The 20,342-nt window shown below is 40.3% G+C and overlaps 1 protein-coding gene across 1 annotated transcript in view; it reads right to left on the bottom strand.

Annotated features, from left to right (window-relative positions):
* Positions 1 to 1,500: 1,500 nt before the first annotated feature.
* Positions 1,501 to 20,342, bottom strand: part of ABCB11 (ATP binding cassette subfamily B member 11) — a 105,141-nt gene continuing 86,299 nt past the window's right edge. The window contains exons 26-30 of the mRNA XM_087949788.1: positions 16,212 to 16,409; positions 13,019 to 13,225; positions 11,353 to 11,499; positions 9,155 to 9,396; positions 1,501 to 8,679 (exon numbers count right to left, since the gene is read on the bottom strand). Coding sequence (XP_087805914.1) covers positions 9,196 to 9,396; positions 11,353 to 11,499; positions 13,019 to 13,225; positions 16,212 to 16,409 — 753 coding nt within the window. The 3' untranslated portion in view covers positions 1,501 to 8,679; positions 9,155 to 9,195. The remainder of the gene's footprint in view (positions 8,680 to 9,154; positions 9,397 to 11,352; positions 11,500 to 13,018; positions 13,226 to 16,211; positions 16,410 to 20,342) is intronic.

The following is a 20,342-nucleotide window of genomic DNA, read 5'->3' as shown; positions in this document are numbered from 1 at the left end:
CCAATGAACAGGAAACCTAGAGGAGCTTGGAAGAGACAACTGTAGTAACTGGGACATTCTAAGTTAGTTAACAGAAACCCTTTTTAGACCCTGAACTCTACAAATGTTATACAGGCTAAAGCTGAATGTGCAAAACCTTCAACCCATTTATCTCTTTAAAAGCAGAGAAGCAATAAAGGAGGTCCTTTCGTTATTTATTAAAAGCTTGCTGTACATAGCTTTCTATGCTTCTATTAAATAATTATCTGTATAGCAGAAGCACTTAGACTTATATACCGCTTTATAGTGTTTTACAGCCCTCTCTAAGCAGTTTACAGAGTCAGCCTATTGCCCCCAACAATCTGGGTCCTCATTTTACCCACCTCGGAAGGATGGAAGGCTGAGTCAACCTTGAGCCTGGTGGGATTCGATCTGCCAAATTGCAGTAGGAGTAGCTTGCAGTACTGCACTCTAATCACTGCGCCACCGAGGCTCTGTTACCATCAACCACTTTTCAACTCCACCGTCACCCATATTATAAATATTTCTCCCCTATTGCATTGTCAAACGCAATTTCAGAGCAATGTGCATTCGTAGTTAAAGAAACAAAACAATAAAAGTTAAATAGGGGAACAAACAGAAAGCAAGCATTAAAAAGAAAAAGAAAATAAACAGATGTATGGTAAATTAAACTTCATTTCAACAAGTCAAAACTCGCCCCAATGGACCTAGGATAATAGAGGTAGATGTAATTGGCTCTGAAAAAGCGAATTAATGCCAATAGAAGGACATTCTGAATTCAGAGCACAATGGAGGACTAGCATCTTAATTACAGCTTCATGAAGACTGTTTTTTAAAATGACTGTTCCAATATTTGAGGAGCTGCCACAAAGAAGATGGGGTCAGCCTATTTTCCAAAGCCCCTGTGGGTAGGACAAGAAGCAATGGGTGGAAACTAATCAAGGAGAGAAGTGGCTTAGAATTAAGAAGAAATGTCCTAACAATGAGAACAATCAACCAGTGGAACAGCTTGTCTTCAGAAGTTATGGTCCTTCATCACTGGAGGCTTTTAAGGACAACCCACTTGTCTGAAATGGTATAGGCTGTCTTGTCTGTGGAGATTCTCAAGCATCCAAGTCATGATGTGTCCCAAAGGTGCTTTTTCAAGAGGCAACTGGACTTTGGGGGTTTTCTTTGAAGATGTTTTGCTTCTCATCCAAGAAGTTTCTTCAACTCTGAAGGGTCTCTTGCTTGAGCAAGAGGTTGGACTAGATAGAAGACCTCCACGGTCCCTTCTAGCTCTTTTCTGTATGACCTTGTATGAACAAGCCTTGGTCAGAAGAAGCATACAGTGTATTCAGGCTGTTCTAGTTATCCTCTCATACTGAACAAATGGGTCTCCAAGAGGAAGCCTTTTGCAGTAGTATCTCCTCAGCTTTGGGATGTCCTCCTCAAGAAGGTATGCTTGGTGCCCTTCTCATTATCTTCTTAGCAGTAAGCAAAGACACACACACACCCAGCTTTTGACTAATAGGTTGATAAACGTTGTGTTTATTAGTTCATTCAATTTATATAGTTCCCATCTCATATATATGATTCTGGGTGACTCACACACTGATGAACAGATGCTATTGCTACTTTTACATTATCGCTGACTCTTTCTATTTTAATCATCTTATTTTTCCCCAGTATTTTAACCTAACGTTTTCATTATTTGAATTTTTTATTTGGAAACTTCAACTTTTTTTAGTGGGAAGCAGCAAATAACTAAACGCCTGGATGTGTTGGCGAGAACTCACTGGTGTGTTATGTGACAGACGAATGCCAATCCGTCTTAAATCTAAGATTTACAAGACAACCATCCTCCATGTTGTACTGTATGGCACTGAATGCTGGGCAGCAACAACAGGGACTGAAAGCTATCTCCATGCCATGGTAACGCAAATGCTCCGTTGGATATCGGGCATCTCCCTTCTTGATCACATCACAAATGACGTCATTCGACAACATTTTGGTATAGCACCAATTACAGTAGAACCTCTGGTCACAACTATAATTTGTTCCATAACTTTGGCAATTTCTTCGTCTTCTAATGTTTCATCTTCAGGAATTTCAGAGGTCAGGGGTCATGTTTGATCGCCACCCGAGTATGTGTTCATGACCAGATTCAAAAATTTTGTGATTTTTTTGGTCGGAACCCAATTTGGTCGTGGTCAGAAGCAGTTATGACCAGAGGTTCTACTGTATAGAGAAGATGAGAGAAGGCCCGCTCCGCTGGTATGGACTTGTCCTGAAAGCAGCACCTTCCACCATTGCCAAGACTGCCTACCAACTAGAAGTCAGTAGCCGGCGAACTCACGAGTGCCCAAACACCATCAACAAAGGTATGCAAGCCACGGTGCTCAATGATCCAAAAAGCAGACCCTAGGAAGACACTAGGAAGGAAGAGGAGGAGGAGGAGGAGGAGGAGGAGGAGGAGGAGGAGGAGGAGGAGGAGGAGGAGGAGGAGGAGGAGGAGAAGAAGAAGAAGAAGAAGAAGAAGAAGAAGAAGAAGAAGAAGAAGAAGAAGAAGAAGAAGAAGAAGAAGAAGAAGAAGAAGAAGAAGAAGAAGAAGAAGAAGAAGAAGAAGAAGAAGAAAAAAATGTTTTAAATAATGTCTTGTGCGAAGCAAATAATGTTTGGGAACAACCAGCTTCAAACCTCTTCTTTACTTCTTATACTTTCTTATTGTTGGTCCTCACACTTTAAAGGCATTGCCGAACGAAGTGATGCATGTGGTCATATTGGCAATTTTTAATTTGGAATAAAAATGCAAAGCTTTAATTACTTCTGCTGGGAGCAATTATTAATGTATTTCTCCCAGCCTGTATAGCAGCAGGTGAACTTAATTAGAAGAGTGCAGATTAGAATTAATTAATTAGAAGTGTTAGATTTTGAGTGAAAATTGGGTTGCAAATATCTGTCTGCAAAGCTCTAAGTGAGCAGTAGATAGCAGCAAAGAAAGGCAATAAGTCTTAACATTTGCCTCTCATCTAGTGACATCACCAATCAACAAGAAAATGCACTCTTATTCTTAAACTTAAAAGTCCTTTGCAATGAATCTACCACCAAGGATATAAATGCAAAACATATTACTTCAAAACGTCTACAACAGGCTTTGAGTTCTACTAATTAAGTAGAGCAAAAGAAATTGAACTTATCTGAGGTACTCAATCTTAGTAGTTTTTAACTATTTTCAGGTGGTTTTGTGTTGGCTATGGAGTGGTCATAATTCAGAATTTACAGAAAGTTTGCAGACTTTACAAGACCTGTCTGCAATTATTATCAGGTATTAGAAGATTTGGATTAACTGTTTCAGATTTCCTCCCTGATCCCATCTTAAGTGACTGGGACAAAAATGTTGTGGATGACAATTATCAGTAAATGCATCTTTTATTTAAATACTAAGGCAAATATTTTAATATTTGGAAACTTCGTATAATACAGAATGGAGCTGTGCTAAGTTCAGCTCTTTTAGAATATTGTTGGTTTCTTTTTTTAAAATGCAATTTGTTTAACTAAAATATGATTGTCATTGAAGTGGAATTAATCAAAATGGCATATAGCAGGCACTTTATGACTGCTGAAAAATGTTTTCTTTTCTGGAGGATTTTGTTTGGGCATCATCTATATTGGTAGGAAAACAAAGTATGGTTTATCCTAACTGAGACTGTAAACATAGTCTTCAGATTTTTTAGTACTATGTGAAGCAAAAGAAATTGCTTCTTTAAGAATTGCACTCCCTGAATTTTCAGGCCTATACTAGTGGCCCATATTTTGCAGCCATTTGTTCTTTCTCTGAAAATCCTACTTGTATTTCAGTGTTCTCCCCTGGCTTCTTGCAACTGTACAACGGAAAATAGAAATGGAATTTATATATTAAACATCTGTTAAATAGCCTCACATCCTGAACGCCATAGTTTAGCAATGTTCAACTCCTGAATGCAGCTGAATCAATATTAAATGAATACATAGACCAAACGCCCCAAACAATGGTTACGCATACAATCTTTCTGGATTTAATTCATCGGCAAGAAGGCTTGTTGGGATAGCTGACATCATCAGTCTACCCTTTTAAACAGGATAGCTAGGGGATGCAGACCCTTCAATGTATGAGAGACAAAACCAGGCCCTGCTATTTTGCTGCTTGAAGCAAAGGAGGAAACAACCCACTCTACAATTGGCAGAATGTCACCTTGTGAACCTAATTTGCAATGCATGGAGAGTTCTAGCTTGGAGTAAAGGATTTAGGAACTACGGTTGAATCGTGTACGTTGCAATCCCAATTATTTTTCACCCCATTAATGGCTAATAGCCACCCAAGGGGATTCTAGTTTTTAATTTAATCTTCCCTCTTTTTTTGGCTACACAAATGTTTCCCAGTGAGGTGGAAAAGTGTTCCCGCAGGTATTAAGATTTGGGAATCGCCAAGTAATATTTAAAGGGGTACATAAGGAGATGTTCCAGTTGATGACAATCCCTATAATTGATGTTTGTTTCAAACCCTTTCACTTAAGGCAGCATCCAGCGAAGCTTCTACTGTGATTTGTCCCCCTCTAGACTATCAAATGTGTTCAATTGTCTGAGCTTTTAAGGTGTAAGGCCCACTCAAGGTCAGGACCATTGCCTTGCTTAGATTTGAGGTAGCTGTCATGCCCCTGTTGGAGACTGACTCCGAGGGAGAGGAGGAACAGCTGACAGGGAGTGGATGTGTGGCTCCAGAGGTTGTGGAGGAGGCTGGAGAAGGGCAGAGGCCAGCTGGGCAGTCAGAGGAGGACCCAGGCCCATCCCCTCTATATCCTAGGGCACGCAGGGAGGAGAGGATAAGGGAGAGACGTGATCTACTGGGGAGGAGAGGGCCTTGATCCTCTTCATGGGCTGCAGCTGTGAAAACTGGATAAGAGGACGGACATGCGTATGGGCCAGTGCTGGAAACAAAGTGTGGAAATATCTCTAGTCTGTCATTCCTTTCTGAGTTTGGCATGCTTCCCGGTGTGTGTTCCAATATCTGTGGACATCTTCAAGCCCTTATCTTGCCTGGTTCCCTTAATTGCTTCAGTGTGGCTTGTGTTGTTTTTACTCTTTATAATTTATAGGAATTTTTAGTTTAAACGGCATTTCCTCCTTTTCATAACTGCTTGTGGGGGAGTTTTTTGTCTCCAGTCAAAGATATTTGGAGCTTTGAAGCAAAGTAAAGGAATAAAAGGGGCTTCACCTGTTTTTGTGACTGTGTTTATTTTGTATCCCATCCTGGATCATCACAGTAGCCTTCAGAAACTTTGTGGGGGGGAAACTGGAGAAACTTGGTTTTGCTCTGCCTAAGGAATGGCCTTAGTCACCAAAACACAAACAAATTCACACAACTTAAAAGTTGCCAAGGTTGAAAAATGCTGCTCTAGAGCAGGGGTGTCAAACTTGCAACCCGCGGGCCGGATTCATCACGCTTAGGCCACGTCCACCACAGCTCTGCGAATGGGAAAAATGTCACGAAACAACACATGATGCCAACGTGACGTGGTGAGTTTGACACCCCTGCTCTAGAGCAATGAGGTGGTCATGAATAGAAATGGCACAAAAATTATTCAGAATGGTCCAAATCAACGGGACCATGAACAGCTCCAAAGGAAATGAATGAGCAATAAAGGAATGTGCCCCGGAATACCGTGATGCAGATTATAGCAGAATATCCCTCATCGTTGAGTAGGGTGTGGCTATCCAGGAAAAGTAGGCCTTATCATCAAGGGTTAATATAACTTGATGGTCCAGCTATTTCTGGAAAACAACAGCATACACAGAAGGCAGAATAAGAGAATCAAAATGATAAAATGTTGAATTACTCACCCATATGCCGAAAGGCTCATAAGTGGATAATGAGCTGATAAAGTTATTAATGATCTGAAGAAAATAACTTTCACCATATTTTGCACCACTTTGCAAAAGAGTCAATCAAACAACTTGGTTTCATCATTAATTTATAGAACCCAAGATATGGTCATTTGGCTTATGGTCATTTGGCTTTAACAAAGGAATTGTTATGATAAAAGCAACAGGTATTAGATTTGATAGTAAACTGAACCACTAGATTCAGAGGCAATGTACCTTTATAGGGGAGCTAGTTTGGTGTAAGACACCAGGCCACAAACTGGGAGACCATGAGTTCCAGTCCTGCCTTAGACATGAAACCATCTGGGTGATCTTGAGCCAGTCTCTCTCTCTCTCTCTCTCTACCCTAGGAAGGAGGCAATGACAAACAACTTCTGAAACCTTGCCAAGAAAACTGCAGAGACTTGTCCAGGCAGATGCCAGCAATTAACACTAACATGAAAACACACATCAAACAAATCTATACACTTTATACACTGGCTACCAGGGAAATAAAGTTCCATCAAACAATTTGATAAGCACTGTCTGACATTTTGCTATAAGATCTAGTCGTTTGATCATATAGCAAAAGGAGAAAGAGGAAGAGATGGGGACAAAAATATCTATATGGCAGCTCTACATGGAAGAATCAAAACACAAAACAACAGCATTTGGTGCTAAAAGGCTCATAGCTGGACAAAGATAAAAAGGTAGGAACTGTAACTGCTTAAATAAAAACTGAAATTAGTATTTATGGAGCCAGTTAGATAAATGGTCAACTGAAAAGCATCAGCGTAACTTGATGGTCCAATCTTGATCTTGGCAGTGTCTTTGCTTCTCTGTCCTCATAATACAGCTCCTGAGTGTTACATTTTCACAACTCGACCTGCTGCTTGTTTTATTGTTTTAGATACTCTATGAACAAGCCACCTTCCCCTCCAAGGGGTATTTGCCTTTATCAGTCCTTTCAATCCCCTTTATTCACAAGACTCCAGTTTCTGCAGCACTGACAGAAACAAGCCAGTTTTCCTCTGGTTTATGGCTCTACACGGGTACAGGCTTTAGCATGGAGCACGGCTTTGTGATGGGTTTAGGACAATTTGCTGCAGCCAAATCACTGTGGCCAATTTGCCACAGGACAACTCACCACGGCCAGCTCGCTGCAGAACAACTGGCCAGGGAACAAGATTTACACTAATATTGAAGGAACAGTGGAACCGAATCATTAAAGAACGGGTTGGAAAAGGAGGGACAAAATGAAATGGGAATGACAAAAACTAAAGTTTTTAAATTATTTTAAATAATTAAATTGTTAAATTGTCCCACAGCGAGTTGGCCACTTGGCAAGTTGGCCATGGTGAATTGTCTTATCCCCTTTTGAGATAAGGGGACTTTGACAAAGAAGCTTCATCCACTACAGAATGAGCTCCAGCAGTAGAATGCAGGTTCTTGTGTGTAAATGCTTCTGGACTGGTTCATAAGGATCTCCTGTTGAAGGATATTAGACAGCAAGACTGCGAAGGGCCCCTTAGGAATCCACTGACAAAGTAGATTCAGCTGCTTTGGATAAAGGGATTCAATAAAGTACAACTGCTTGATTTAATAACAGTCTTTACCACCTGCTTACACTATTTCTCAAGCATGATTTAATCTCCCGCTGTATTTCTCTGTGCACATTAAATGTGGCTGGGCTGCATTGCTGTTTAATTCTCTGAGTTTTTATTCTTTTCCTGCTATTGTTCTGTCCTATACACAGAGATCAGGCTTTCTCTATCAAATGTCCTTTAATGAGACACTCATCTGTGAGCGAGATGCATTCAATCTATTTACTGTAGGTTCTAGGTTAGTGGACGGTCATATACATTAATAAATGTATTGTTTTGTAAAGAGCTCGGGTTTTTTTTTCCTGCAAAAGAAATGACGACCCTTTGGGAAATTGCAATGGCTAATTGTCTCGCTGGCAATGAATAGAATAATTGTAATTTTTTAATCTGGCCAGAGTGCTTTTAACACTATGCAGAGAACCATTACACACAGAAGACATTATATACCTAAGAGAGTCTCTAGAGATATGCAGAGTCAGGTTTCAATATTGCCCTTTTATGGATGTAAGAATCTGTGCCTGATATTTCCCCATCATAATGGTGAAGATGTCCTTCCCTGTTGCACCACTGGCCCTCTGGAGCGAGGGTCCCCCAAGATGTAGATGTCCCCCCCTACTTTACTCTTGTTTAAAAGCTGGGAGGACCAGGGTCTTCACCCAGGTCTTTGGTAAGGGAGAGAGACATACCTACTTCATCGCTCTTGCCGTCTTTTATCTTAATTTTTGTCATTTTTATTGATTTCATTGTCATTTCTTTGATTGTTGTGAACCACCCAGAATCATTGAGAGTGAGGTGATGATGATGATGATGGAGTAGTAGGAAATACAGCTCAATGCCACCATTTGCATTGAATGCTGAACAGAGCCTCCCTCTGGATCCACAATGAAGTTCATTAGGTTTTTTTTCATATTGCAAATTCAGAAGCAATGGAAATTAGGTATAAAAAAAAAAACTATGGACACTTCATTATTGAAAAGGTCCCTGAGCCCTCTTCCTGTATAATCTCACTTCTCCAGGAGATGGCTGCCATTTTCTTCCCAACAGTTGCAGTGGTTTGAGGGAACAGCTCAGTCAAAAGCTGGCCTCCAGGGCTTCATTTTCTCAAAGTGGTTTTGCCAACATAGGTGCATCGTTCTATATCACAGCACAGTCATCTTTTGCTGGTTGATATGTTCGTAATGGTTTTAGCACGTCCCTTAAGAACAGTGGTCCCCAACCACCAGGCCCCGGACCGGTACCGGTCCGTGGATCATTTTGTACCGGGCCGTCTATTTTGCTTGGGCGCCGCCATCTTGTTTCGACGGCGCTTGAGAAAGTGCTTCTGGGTGAGCTTGTCAGTCGTCGGTTGGAAAGCGGCGTTTGGGTGCTGAAGGAATCCTCGCGCCTTAGTTTCGTCGAAGGGGGGGCGGCTTCGAACGAAGAGCCGTCCCGATGGCGGTGGAGTCTCGCGTTACTCAGGAGGAGATTAAGAAAGAGCCCGAAAAGCCCATCGACCGCGAGAAGGTACAAAGGAGGAGTTGAAGGTGGCGGGGAGAAGCAGGGGACGGCTGGCTGGCCGGTCACTCGGCTCGCCTTGCCTTGGTCATGCGTGCTGATGCTGGTACCGGTCCGTGGATCATTTTGTGATGCCGGTACCGGTCCGTGGTACAAAAAAGGTTGGGGGCCACTGCCTTAAGAAAATGAACACAACCCACACAGGGACTGCAGAAGCTCAGCTAATGGGTGCCCCCGTGCTGACCAGTTTATAGTATGCCCTTTCCTGGGCCATCAGTTCTTCATGAGTGCCCTTCTCAATGATGACTCCCTGAGACATGACAGCGATGATGTCCGAATTCTGAATGGTGGACAAGCGGTGTGCAATGACAATGCAGGTCCTGCCTTCTCGAGCTTTGTCCAGGGCAGCCTGCACAGTCTGAAGGGAGAAGAGGAAAAGAGAAAGAGAAGGAGTCTTTACATGGTCATCATGACAGGTTACATTCACACAAACACAGCCAATTTGGCCTCTCTAGGTCACTTTGTTTTGGGAAAGGCATTGATCAACTCAATTTAGTTGTGTTGAAAACCCTCCTCAAATATTCAGTGAATTAGAAGAGGAGGAGGAGAGAAGAAGTCCTACTGTCCACAACTCCAGTTTCCATGGGTCATGTGGAAGGTACCTACAGTGGAACCTTGGGTCACGAACCAAATCGGGTTCCAACCCAAAAATTCACCCAATTTTTGAATTGGGTCACAGTGGCGAACCAACCCAGCAGCAGCAGATTCCCTTGCCGCAGCGATTTCCCCTTCCGCGCATGCACATTCCGCCCATTTGCAGTCGGTTGCGCTTTCAGTCATGACCAAATCGGGTTGTGATCATAGTCCTGGAATGGATTATGGTCGCGACCCGAGGTTCCACTGTATTTGGGCTCTGTGGGGTTATACAGTAACTTGCAAGCATGGCAAATCTGCTTCCACTTCCAGTGTTGCCAGGGACAGGTATCAATAAACTCTGTTCCTCAGAGATGTCATTCTCTCAGCAGTCCAGAAAAGTTGGGAAAAAAAGGACACAGAGCAGTCATCTGCTGTCCTATCATTTCTCAAATCTTCCCTGGATCTCAACATTCCCCTTAGCTTCTTGGTGGACCAAAAGGCATTCAGAGGCCATCAATTGTGGAATATTGGTAACAGCAATACTTAAGCATCACCAGGTGGATCAAAATATGGCTAAGACGGAGCAACCTGGCAGGGACGCAACAAACTCCAATATATTCCAATGGCAAATCCATCAATAAGATCTTCATCCAGCCAGGGCGAAGCTGGCTCTGATGGATTTAGAAGAAGCCACCTACATGCTGCTGTGTTGGTTCCATACAGTGAATTCTCACTACGCGCTAATTACGTGAGCTAGGTATATGGTGGCTAAAGTGATTGGGCTATTCAATGCGTCGTATGAATGCAGCCTAAGTTTGCAGTTTGGGGGAGTTTCTTGGATTCAACGCTATCTGTAACAGCAGTGGGCCAGGTTGGTAAGTGTGCCTTTTTGAATTGCTTCCAGTACAGTACCTTCCCAGCTGTGACTCTGTACAATGAGTGTATTGTACTATACTTTACCTATTGTGCATGTGCATTCAGATTCAGTTACAATTTACAGCCCTTTTTAATTTTCATACCCCAAAATAGCCTCCAAATAACAATGAAGTGAGGACATCCTTCCCTTTCCTCCTTTTCAGACTGAGATTTTATCTCCACTTATTTGAGACTAAGTTGCTTTTGAACTCAACAGCAAGGGATTGAATTAATATATATTCTCAATGCTCCATGGAATATATTTTCTCTTAATTATCTGATACCTGAAAGCATAAAATTATTTTAGAGCCCGTTTGGTATAGTAGTGAATAGAAGTGCTGACCTAGAAACCGTGAGGCCGTGAGTTCTAATCCCACCTTAGGCATGAAAGCCAGATATTGGGCCAGTCCTTCTCAGCCCGCCTGCCTCCCAGAGGAGGAAGGAGTAGACTATATATGTTCTCCAGTTTGAGTTACTTATAAAGGTGGGATTTTAAAAAAAACTAATATATAAATGAATAAAATAATAAAAGGGAAATGTTTTTGGTTCTTGATATTCAGCATTTCTTTATCAATATTAATATCTTAGACTTATATACCGCTTTATAGTGCTTTACAGCCCTCTCTAAGAGGTTTACAGAGTCAGCCTATTGCCCCCAACAATCTGCATCCTCATTTTACCAACCTTGGAAGGATGGAAAGCTGAGTCAAACTTGAGCTCCATCAGGATCAAACTGCCAAACTGCCGGCAGTCAGCAGAAGTAGCCTGCAGTACTGCATTCTAACCACTGCGCCACCACGGCTCTAGATCCATTGCTGTTTACCTGTTCACTTTCTGTATCCAGTGCGGAAGTTGCTTCATCCAGTAATAAGATCTTAGGGTCTCGAACGATGGCTCTTGCGATGGCAATGCGCTGCTTTTGCCCTCGAGACAGTAGAGACCCCTGAGCCCCAACATTGGTTTCATATTCCTGCAAAAACAAAAAAAAACCACAATATTTATTGGCTCACTGACTTTGTTTACCCCAAGAACAAAAATACAATTAGAGTGGTGAGAAAATGAAGCTACTTCATCGCTTTTATTCTCACATTCTTTTATTTTATGGGCGGAAGAACCTTCAATTAAGAAGCAAGCTGGAAAAAGTTATTATTTGTGTTGTTGTGTTGTTGTGTTATCATTACCATTAAGTGTGCGTTAATTTTTGTATTGAAACTGAGTATTTTTATTGGAATGCTTTATAGGTAAGCCTTGGAAAGTTACCAAGTGTTGTTTTTTTTAAAGAAAATGAATGGACTTATATTATTAGATAGAATGAGCTTTAGTTTAACCAGGGTAAAAGTTGTCCGAAAGATTCTACAGTCACAGAGATTCTATAGTCACAGCAAGTGACAGCAGCTAGCTGATCTTGGAAACGGTGAAGCAAATCAGGTCTGGTTACTGCTTGGATGGGAGACCACCAAGTGACCCCAGGGCTGGAGGATAGACTGTGCAGTTCACAACTTGGCTTTGACTGAGGACAAAAGCTAAGCAGAGTTTGTCCTGATTAATACTTCAATGGGAAACTATTAGAAAGGCACATAGCTGTAGTCTCTGGTCATCTAAAGCGTTCCTTCCTTTGTTTTATAAACAAGACATTTTTATCCTACCAATCACAACAGGCAGGAGACAGGATTTCGGTTCCTATCTTATCCTCATGACAACCCCATGAGAGATTAAGTGAAGAGTGTGGCTTCCCACTCTTCATGAACACACTTCAAAAGACTTGATGATTAAGGCGTGCGGTTGGAATGTAACAACTCTTTCATAGTTCTGAGAAGCCATTTTTGGAACGTGTGATTCGGCGGCTGGGTTTTTCTTTTTTAGTCATCTTTCCAGTGATGGGTCAATTAGGAAACAAGCAAGAGACCATGCAGATATTTTCAAGGGGATTCCTGGATTCTAAAGAAGTGAGCAAACCTAACTGGGACAGTAAATTAGGCCAGCGGTCCCCAATCTTTTTGGGCACCAGGGACCAGTTCCGTGGAGAGAGGTATTTCAGCGGACCGGAGGAGGCGTGGTTTCATCTGCTGCTTGTATCCCGCAGATGGGGCTTCGCTTGGTTGTGTGGCCCGGTTTCTGACATGCCTCAGCCCAGTACCGGTCCATAGACCAGGGGGTTGGGGATTCCTGAATTAGGTTATCATAAATATAGATCTATAGGTGAGAAAGCCAAACAATTCACAATAGAAGGAATGAAAGCCAAAACATTATTGTGAGGCAGAAATATTGACTCAAAACATTATTGTGAGGCAGAAATATGGAGAATATGTTAAATCAACAGTGAAGAAAACGTTTAGGCCAGTTCTTCTTTCTATAACAGGGGTCCCCAAACTTGGCAACTTTGAGGCTTGTGAACTTCAACTCCATGAGTTGAAATCCACAAGCCTTAAAGTTGCCAAGTTTGGAGACCCCTGTTCTATAACATAGAACATTTTAAAAATAGTACTCACTTGAGGGAGTGACATCACAAATTCATGCAATTGGGCTTTCTTGGCAGCGGTTATCACTTCATCCATAGATATTTCTCTACTGTTATCCCCGTATTTAATGTTGTCGACAATGCTACAGTCAAACAGCACTGGTTCTTGAGAAACTATCCCTATTTTAGATCTAAGAAAGTGGATGTTTACTTGCCGAGTGTCGCGGCCGTCTATCAGCTGTACATCAAAAACACAAAACCACATACAAAATGTCTTTGTTAAACAATTGGCAAATCAAATAAATAAATAAATAAAATAAAATAAATAAATAAAACTAAGATTTCTTTTTCAAACCTTGGCTTGTATTTGCTGACACATGTGCAATTTGAGCACCACAATCTGGGTGGAGAATTGCATGGTTGTTCATCAGTTAAAAAGAATACATTTGCAAGCTAAGAGTTCTGCAGAATCTCAGGGCTTTTATCAGAACGATATGATGAGTGACATGGCCGAAGCATGCATGCATACACACCAGAGGTGGTATTCAGCAGGTTCTGACCAGTTCTGGAGAACCAGTAGCGGAAATTTTGAGTAGTTCGGAGAACCGGCAAATACCCCCTCTGACTGGCCCCGTCCCCATCTCTTCTCTGCCTCCCGAGTCCCAGCTGCACAGGAGAATGGAGCTGGAAAGCAGGTTAGAAGGTGGGGAGGGAATGGGGATTTTGCAGTATCCTTCCTCTGCCACGCCCACCAAGCCACACCCACAGAACCGTTCGTAAAAAAATTTGAATCCCACCACTGATACCCATGACACATGTTTTAGCATTGGCCCTCTGCAACAAAATATTGACATGTGAAATCAATTCTATGAGGTCTAGTGGTGGGATTCAATTATTTTACTATCAGTGGGCATGGTAGGGGAAGGATACTGTAAAATCTCCAGTCAGAGGTGGTATTTGCTGGTTCTCTGAACTACTCAAAATTTCCGCTACTGGAAATCTCCAGAAATGGTCAGAACCTGCTGAATACCACCTCTGATACGATCCATCTTCCCACACCAACCCTTGGCCAGCCTGCCTGATCTTGTCTAACTTCAAAGAGTTAAACTAGATTAGATCTACTTAGTACTTAGGATGGAAAGTCATCGGGAAATATCAGGATTGTACAATGAGAAGTTTTTAAAAATCAAAGCAAAAAACAAACAAACCCAAAAGGACTGGTTACTTATAAGACCATCTCTCCCCAACTGTTTCCACCCAATGTGGCGTGAGAGGCATGCTCTGGGTACCATGAGCTAGGGAGAGTTGGCGGGCAGGATCCAGAAAGAAATAGATTAGATTAGTTTTATCCCTACTGTTTTTTTGTAAGGCCTTGAAAATGTGGCTTTGTGCCCGAGTCTGGGGCCCTGGGAGTGACATAGATTTCTTGGTTGTGTGGGTGATTGGTTCTGTTTTTTGGTTGATTTGATTTTTATCACACCTTTATTATTTTACTAGTGCAATACCCATGCTTCGCTACGAAACTATGTGGTCGGGCTTAGTTTTGGGGGTGGAAAATAAGGGAGGGGGGATTTTGCCTCTGCTTACCAGCATCTATCAGTATTCACCTGGCTAGCAGGAGTCCTGTCAGTGTGTGAGAGAGTTGTTTGGAAACTGAAACAGTATTTGCTGTGTGAGCAAAAAGGAGACAGCAAGGAGTCTGGGAGTGGCTTAGCTCAACTGTTCTGTATTAAAGCTGCTTGCTGCTGTGAAACTGAAACTCCTCTCCTCTGCTTGTGTTTTGCATTTGGAATATACTGTATTTCTTTTCAGGTGGAGAGGGGGAGTAGAACTCCTTAGCATCAGAGCATGTTAATAATAATATGCAAAATACCAATGCTCCGATGGCCATTTCGAAAAATCCTTTCTAGAAACCAAGAGGAACATACATGCCAAATTTCAGGTTTGTAGGCTTTACGGTTCTGGAGATTTTGTGATGATGCGTGAGTGGTATTTCGCTTTTATATATATATAGATAAGTAACATTATAATGGAGTGAACATACATAATACTCATTTCTTCACTTATTTTTATACCTGGTTACTACATGTTTTATTTTTATTTGCTTTTTTAATACTGTGTATTTTATGTATTTTATTTGTTTTACTGTAAACTGCCCAGACTCACTAAAAATGAAACGGGCATCTATATGAAACGGATAATGTATTTATTTATCTATAAATTTATTTGCACATCTTTATTACTGCAAAAGAAACTGCACTGAGAAATTGATGAAAAATTGAATTAAAAGGATTTTACAAGGATTTCAAAGAGGCCTTTTTTTAAAAAGGGGGATGTTAAATCTGAAAAGCGGTGTTTCTCAACCTTGGCAATGTTTAAGATATGTGGACTACAACTTCCAGAATTCCCAAGCTGGCTGGGGAATTCTGGGAGCTGAAGTCCACATGTCTTTTTTTTTTTTAAACAAGTTTTATTTTTCAAGACAAACAATACATAAATACACATAAACACAAAACATAAAAGTATAAAAAATCTCTTTTCTGAAAGTTGCTTAGTCCCGGGTTAAAACTCTTGGTACAGACACAAGTTCAATTTCATATTCATTTTACATACCATTTCATATCTTCTTAACATTTTCAATTTTCTATATAACTTCTCCTCTCCTTTAAATTTTCTCAATTTTATTTCATTTTTATTTTTTTTATCTCCTCTCAATTCATATCGTAATATTTATTATTCTTTGTCTGTTCTATTCCAGCCAATCATTTATTTTTCTTCTTTAAAAAAAAAAGAAGAAGTACTTCTCCTGTACACTATATGGAGTATGATGCCTTTGTCTTTTTCCTCTATATTTATAGTACTTAATATAAAATACATAACCTACATTGGTATTCTGTCTGGTACATTCTAAAATTATACTATATTATCAAAAATAATACAAATTTATTCATTAATATTGATATTCATTCATATCTTAGATATTTAACTCATTACTTTTCAATTAAATCACATGCTTTTATGAGAGCCCTATTTTTCAAAATTATTCCCCCCCCCCCACATCACATATTATAGCTCAATATTTCATTGAAGTCCACATGTCTTAAAGTTGCTAAGGTAGAAAAATACTGGTCTAGGTCATAGAACATACAGCTGATGTATGAAGACTGAATTGCAGATCCAGTCATTAGTACTTTTATGCCATCAAAGCAACAAAGGCTATTTACCACTTTTCCTTCATCAGGATCATAAAACCTTTCCAGAAGTTGAACACAGGTGCTTTTCCCACATCCACTGCTGCCAACGAATGCAAGGGTCTGCCCAGATTTCACAGAGACAGAGAGGCCATTTAGCACTTGAGTATCAGAACGAGATGGATACGTGAACTTGCAGTTGAGAAATTCAATTCTTCCATGGAAATTATCCTGATTATAACAACAGCAAAAAGAAAATCCTGCTTCAGAATTTGCAAAAGGTACTTAGGAAGCTAATGATTATTATTTCTGTAGATTCCAAAGCTGTAAGAGGTCACTCTTTAAAGCAATCAATTGGAAGTAGATAAAACTGAAATCCATTTGCATTCAGCACAGTGCAAAGATTTCCTATTCCATTTTCATTTGTAAAAAGTTAATGTTTTGTGAAAGGAGAACAAGAAAAAAAGAACAATAATATTTAATCTGATTTGTACATTGCTGTATACTAACAAATCTTCAAGGAAAGTTGAACATTGAACAACTTCAATTAAAGGACAGAGATTAGCAGATTCAGTGCCTATCCGTGCACTGTATGAAATTTAAATATATATATATATATTGTCACCATTTGCCACTGACTCTTTCCTTTTACAGATGACACTAAAACCAGAGAATCACTAATTAGTATTGAAAGTATCTAAATGAATCTTAAATCTTAAATGAATGCTTTTTTTACAACTGTCTAACAACTTCAAGAGTTGAACGAACCCACAGTGCAGTATTAGGACTTGCACTAGAGTTTTGAAGTTTATGGTTTTGCCTCAGGTCAAAACATGTCAAACAAATCCTACTGGCCAATGTCTCTAAACAGAGGATTCTCCAGTGTACTATATATTTTACTGCATGTCTGGAATGGAATGGAAGAGAAGGGAAGGGTAGGGTAGGGTAGGGTAGGGAAGGGAAGGGAAGGAAAGGGAATAGAATAGAATAGAATAGAATAGAATAGAATAGAATAGAATAGAATAGAATAGAATAGAATAGAATAGGTAACTTTAATGTCACTTTAAATGTACACTAATCAGCATACATTAAAATGAAATTTCATTGCATACAACTCTTTAAGGGTCACACCTCCAATACATAACCTACACTACATAACCATGACAAAATAAATGAAACCAAATACATACATACATACAAAATTATTCATATACCCACATAAATTATACGACACAGAGAAACGACCCAGTCTAGTTCGGATGTATACTTGTACATGGCGAGAGAAACAAATCTTGTGAGTTTACCAGACTGATGGCAATAGGGAACAAAGCCATTACAGAATCTGGAAGTCCTGCTAGAAATACTTTGAAACCTCCTTCCAGAGGGGAGGCACATATCACAGTTTGGGAAACCCTAACCCTTACAGCAACCGTTACTGCTGGTGTTCATTATAATGTGTATAATAGAAAAGGCTGCCATGAAAGTGGTCTATGGAGGATGGTAAGCACTGGTTCAGTTAAAGTGTGTGCATGCGTGTGCGCGCATGTTGAGAAGTATCCTGCTACGAAATAGACCACAAACTGCTTGTAACCGACTGAAGTGCTGAAGCCCAGGGCATTCAAAACAACATAACAAGGAAAAGCACACTTTCCGGAAAAAAACTCCCATCCCCTGAGACTGTTGTAAGGGGGATTAATAAAGGGAAATAGTTGTTTCTGCCCTCTAGATACTGATCTCTCCCCATTTTGCTGATGGGGCAACTGAGCTGGGTGGCTAACTCTGCCAGGACTCCCAAGCAAAAGTACAATGAAACGTTGCTCCTGGCAGATTTATCAGATCACAAGGGTGGGGGGGGGGGGAAACACAGCTACCGCTTCTTTCTGCCCTGATGCAGAGTCACTGAAAGGAAATCTATAATCCTGACCTAGAAAAAACAAAGAAAGTTGTACAGGACGTATTTAGGTTTATTTGCTATGTTCGGTACAAGTCATTCTCACTTAACGACTGCTAATTGGGGCGAGCAACTCCATCACCAAGACAATTCAATCCTGAAGGGAAAACATCAAGCGACCCTGCCCAATTTACAACATCAGTCCTGCTGCAGTGGTTAAGTGAATCCTTTCACATCGTGCGACCACCACTTGCGGCTTCCTGCCTGACTTCCGCAATGACTTGGTTTGTCATGAGACAGCTATGAGGGTGGCAAATGGTGATGATGTAACCACAGGATGCCGTGACCATCACAAATGTGAAGCGCCTGAATTTTGGTCACATGACATAAGGGTGCTGCAACAATCTTAAGTTCAAGGACTGGTCATACAGCTACTGTTTCAGCATGGTCATTAAGTTTGAATGGTCACTAAATGGAGCAGTTGTTAACCGAGGACTACCTGTACCTCAGTTCTGATTGTATTTCCTGTGCACAACATTGGTTTACTTGTTGACTGTAATTGTTGCATGAATTCATCTGGTGTTTTCAGGACAATTCCGTCTGAAAGTGACTTAAGAAGTTCTCCAACTGGAGGAATAGAATAAAATTGGGGACTGGTTGGCAGATTTTGATAAGGGACCAGACAGGCATTGGGAAGCAAAAGTTATCCAGAACTTGAAAAGAGAACTGTTGAGGTAATTCCCCATTAGGAGAATGAGTGCATACAGGGAGACGTAGTAAGAGTGGTGAAGAATAACACACAACCAGCACACAGATACACTGTATAGTAAAATGTAGGTTTTACTTCCAGTAAAATGGTTAAGCAAAGTTCAACGAACAGTCCAAGTCATTCACGGTTAAAGCAGTCAGTTTTCAGTTCAGGGATAATCCAAAAACAAAGTCCAGTATCATAAATAGTTCAGTAAAAGACTCACATCAAATCCAAGAATAACGATGATCAGTAAAACTCAATAGGGAAATGCAGGAACGGCAACACTCTCGGAAACAACAGAACAGAACAACCCAGGTTTGTGGCTCCATCTTATGGCCATTTGAGGAACCACACCCAATTACAATTTTAGCATTCCCTTAAAGTAACAGTATTAAAATGTCTATCCTGGTTTATATATTTTCTTTTTTAAAAAAAATTTTTTTTATTGATTTTACAATTAAAAACAGATCTACAACACATACACAAAAAACAAGGCCTTGACAAAGGCCAAGAAGAGAAAGAAAGAGAGAGGTGTAAAAAGAAAGAAAAAGGGAAGAAAAAAGAAAAAGAAATGAAAAAGAAACATTTAAAAAAAACAATATCCTTTTTGACAGTCTGTAAGATCTATTCTTCTTAAGTTGTATCATATACGCACATCTTATCGGTATCTATACTTAAATTACCCTCAACTAGGTTTCTCTTATAAACGGTCTATCTTTGAATTAACCAGTCATACCAGGAATTCCAGTTATTGTAATATATTGAGGACTCTTTGTTTTTTAAGGCTAGAGTTAATTTATCCATTTCTGCGCACTCTAATATTTTCTGAATAACCATCTGTTCTGTGGGAGTGTAAGGTAATTTCCAGCACTGAGCGAACGCTAACCTGGCTGCAGTTAGAATGTGAATTGTTATATACTTCGTCTTTTTTGATAATTGTTTGTCAAAAATCCCTAATAGGAAGGACTCTGGTTTGTATTCAATTTGTTCTTTGGTTATCTCCTCCAACCATTTTCTAATTTTTTGCCAGTATTTCTGGGATTCCTTGCATGACCACCACATGTGGAAAAAGGTTCCATCTATGCTTTTGCATTTCCAGCATTTTGGACTCGTGTGGGGGTGCATTTTCGCCAGCCTCGAAGGGGGTAGGTGCCATCTGTAGAACATTTTGTATGTATTTTCTTTATAAGCTGCCGATTTTGTGATCTTAATATTTCTATTCCAAATCCTTCCCCATTCTGGTAGTGTAATACTTCGTCCCACATTCCTGCTCCAACCTATCATATTTCCTTTGACTATCTCTTGTTCTAGTTCTACTTCCAGTAAGTATTTGTAAAATTTAGATATATTCTTTTTATTTGGTCCTAATAAAATTTTGTCTAAGTACTGCGGTTTATTATAAATTCCAAAATCTTTGATGTCTTGTTTATATCTACTGTGGATTTGAATATATAACCACTGATCAATTTTAAATCCTCGCTCTTGTAGTTCTTGTCGTGTTTTCAGTTTTCCTTGTGGGTCT

The sequence above is a fragment of the Notechis scutatus genome, chromosome 1 (assembly GCF_049901735.1).
Source record: "Notechis scutatus isolate UNSWTSFEM ecotype Mainland chromosome 1, rNotScu1.2, whole genome shotgun sequence".
Classification (NCBI taxonomy): Eukaryota; Metazoa; Chordata; class Lepidosauria; order Squamata; family Elapidae; genus Notechis; species Notechis scutatus.
Note: the sequence above shows the minus strand (reverse complement) of the source record. Positions and strands in the feature narration are given on the sequence as shown.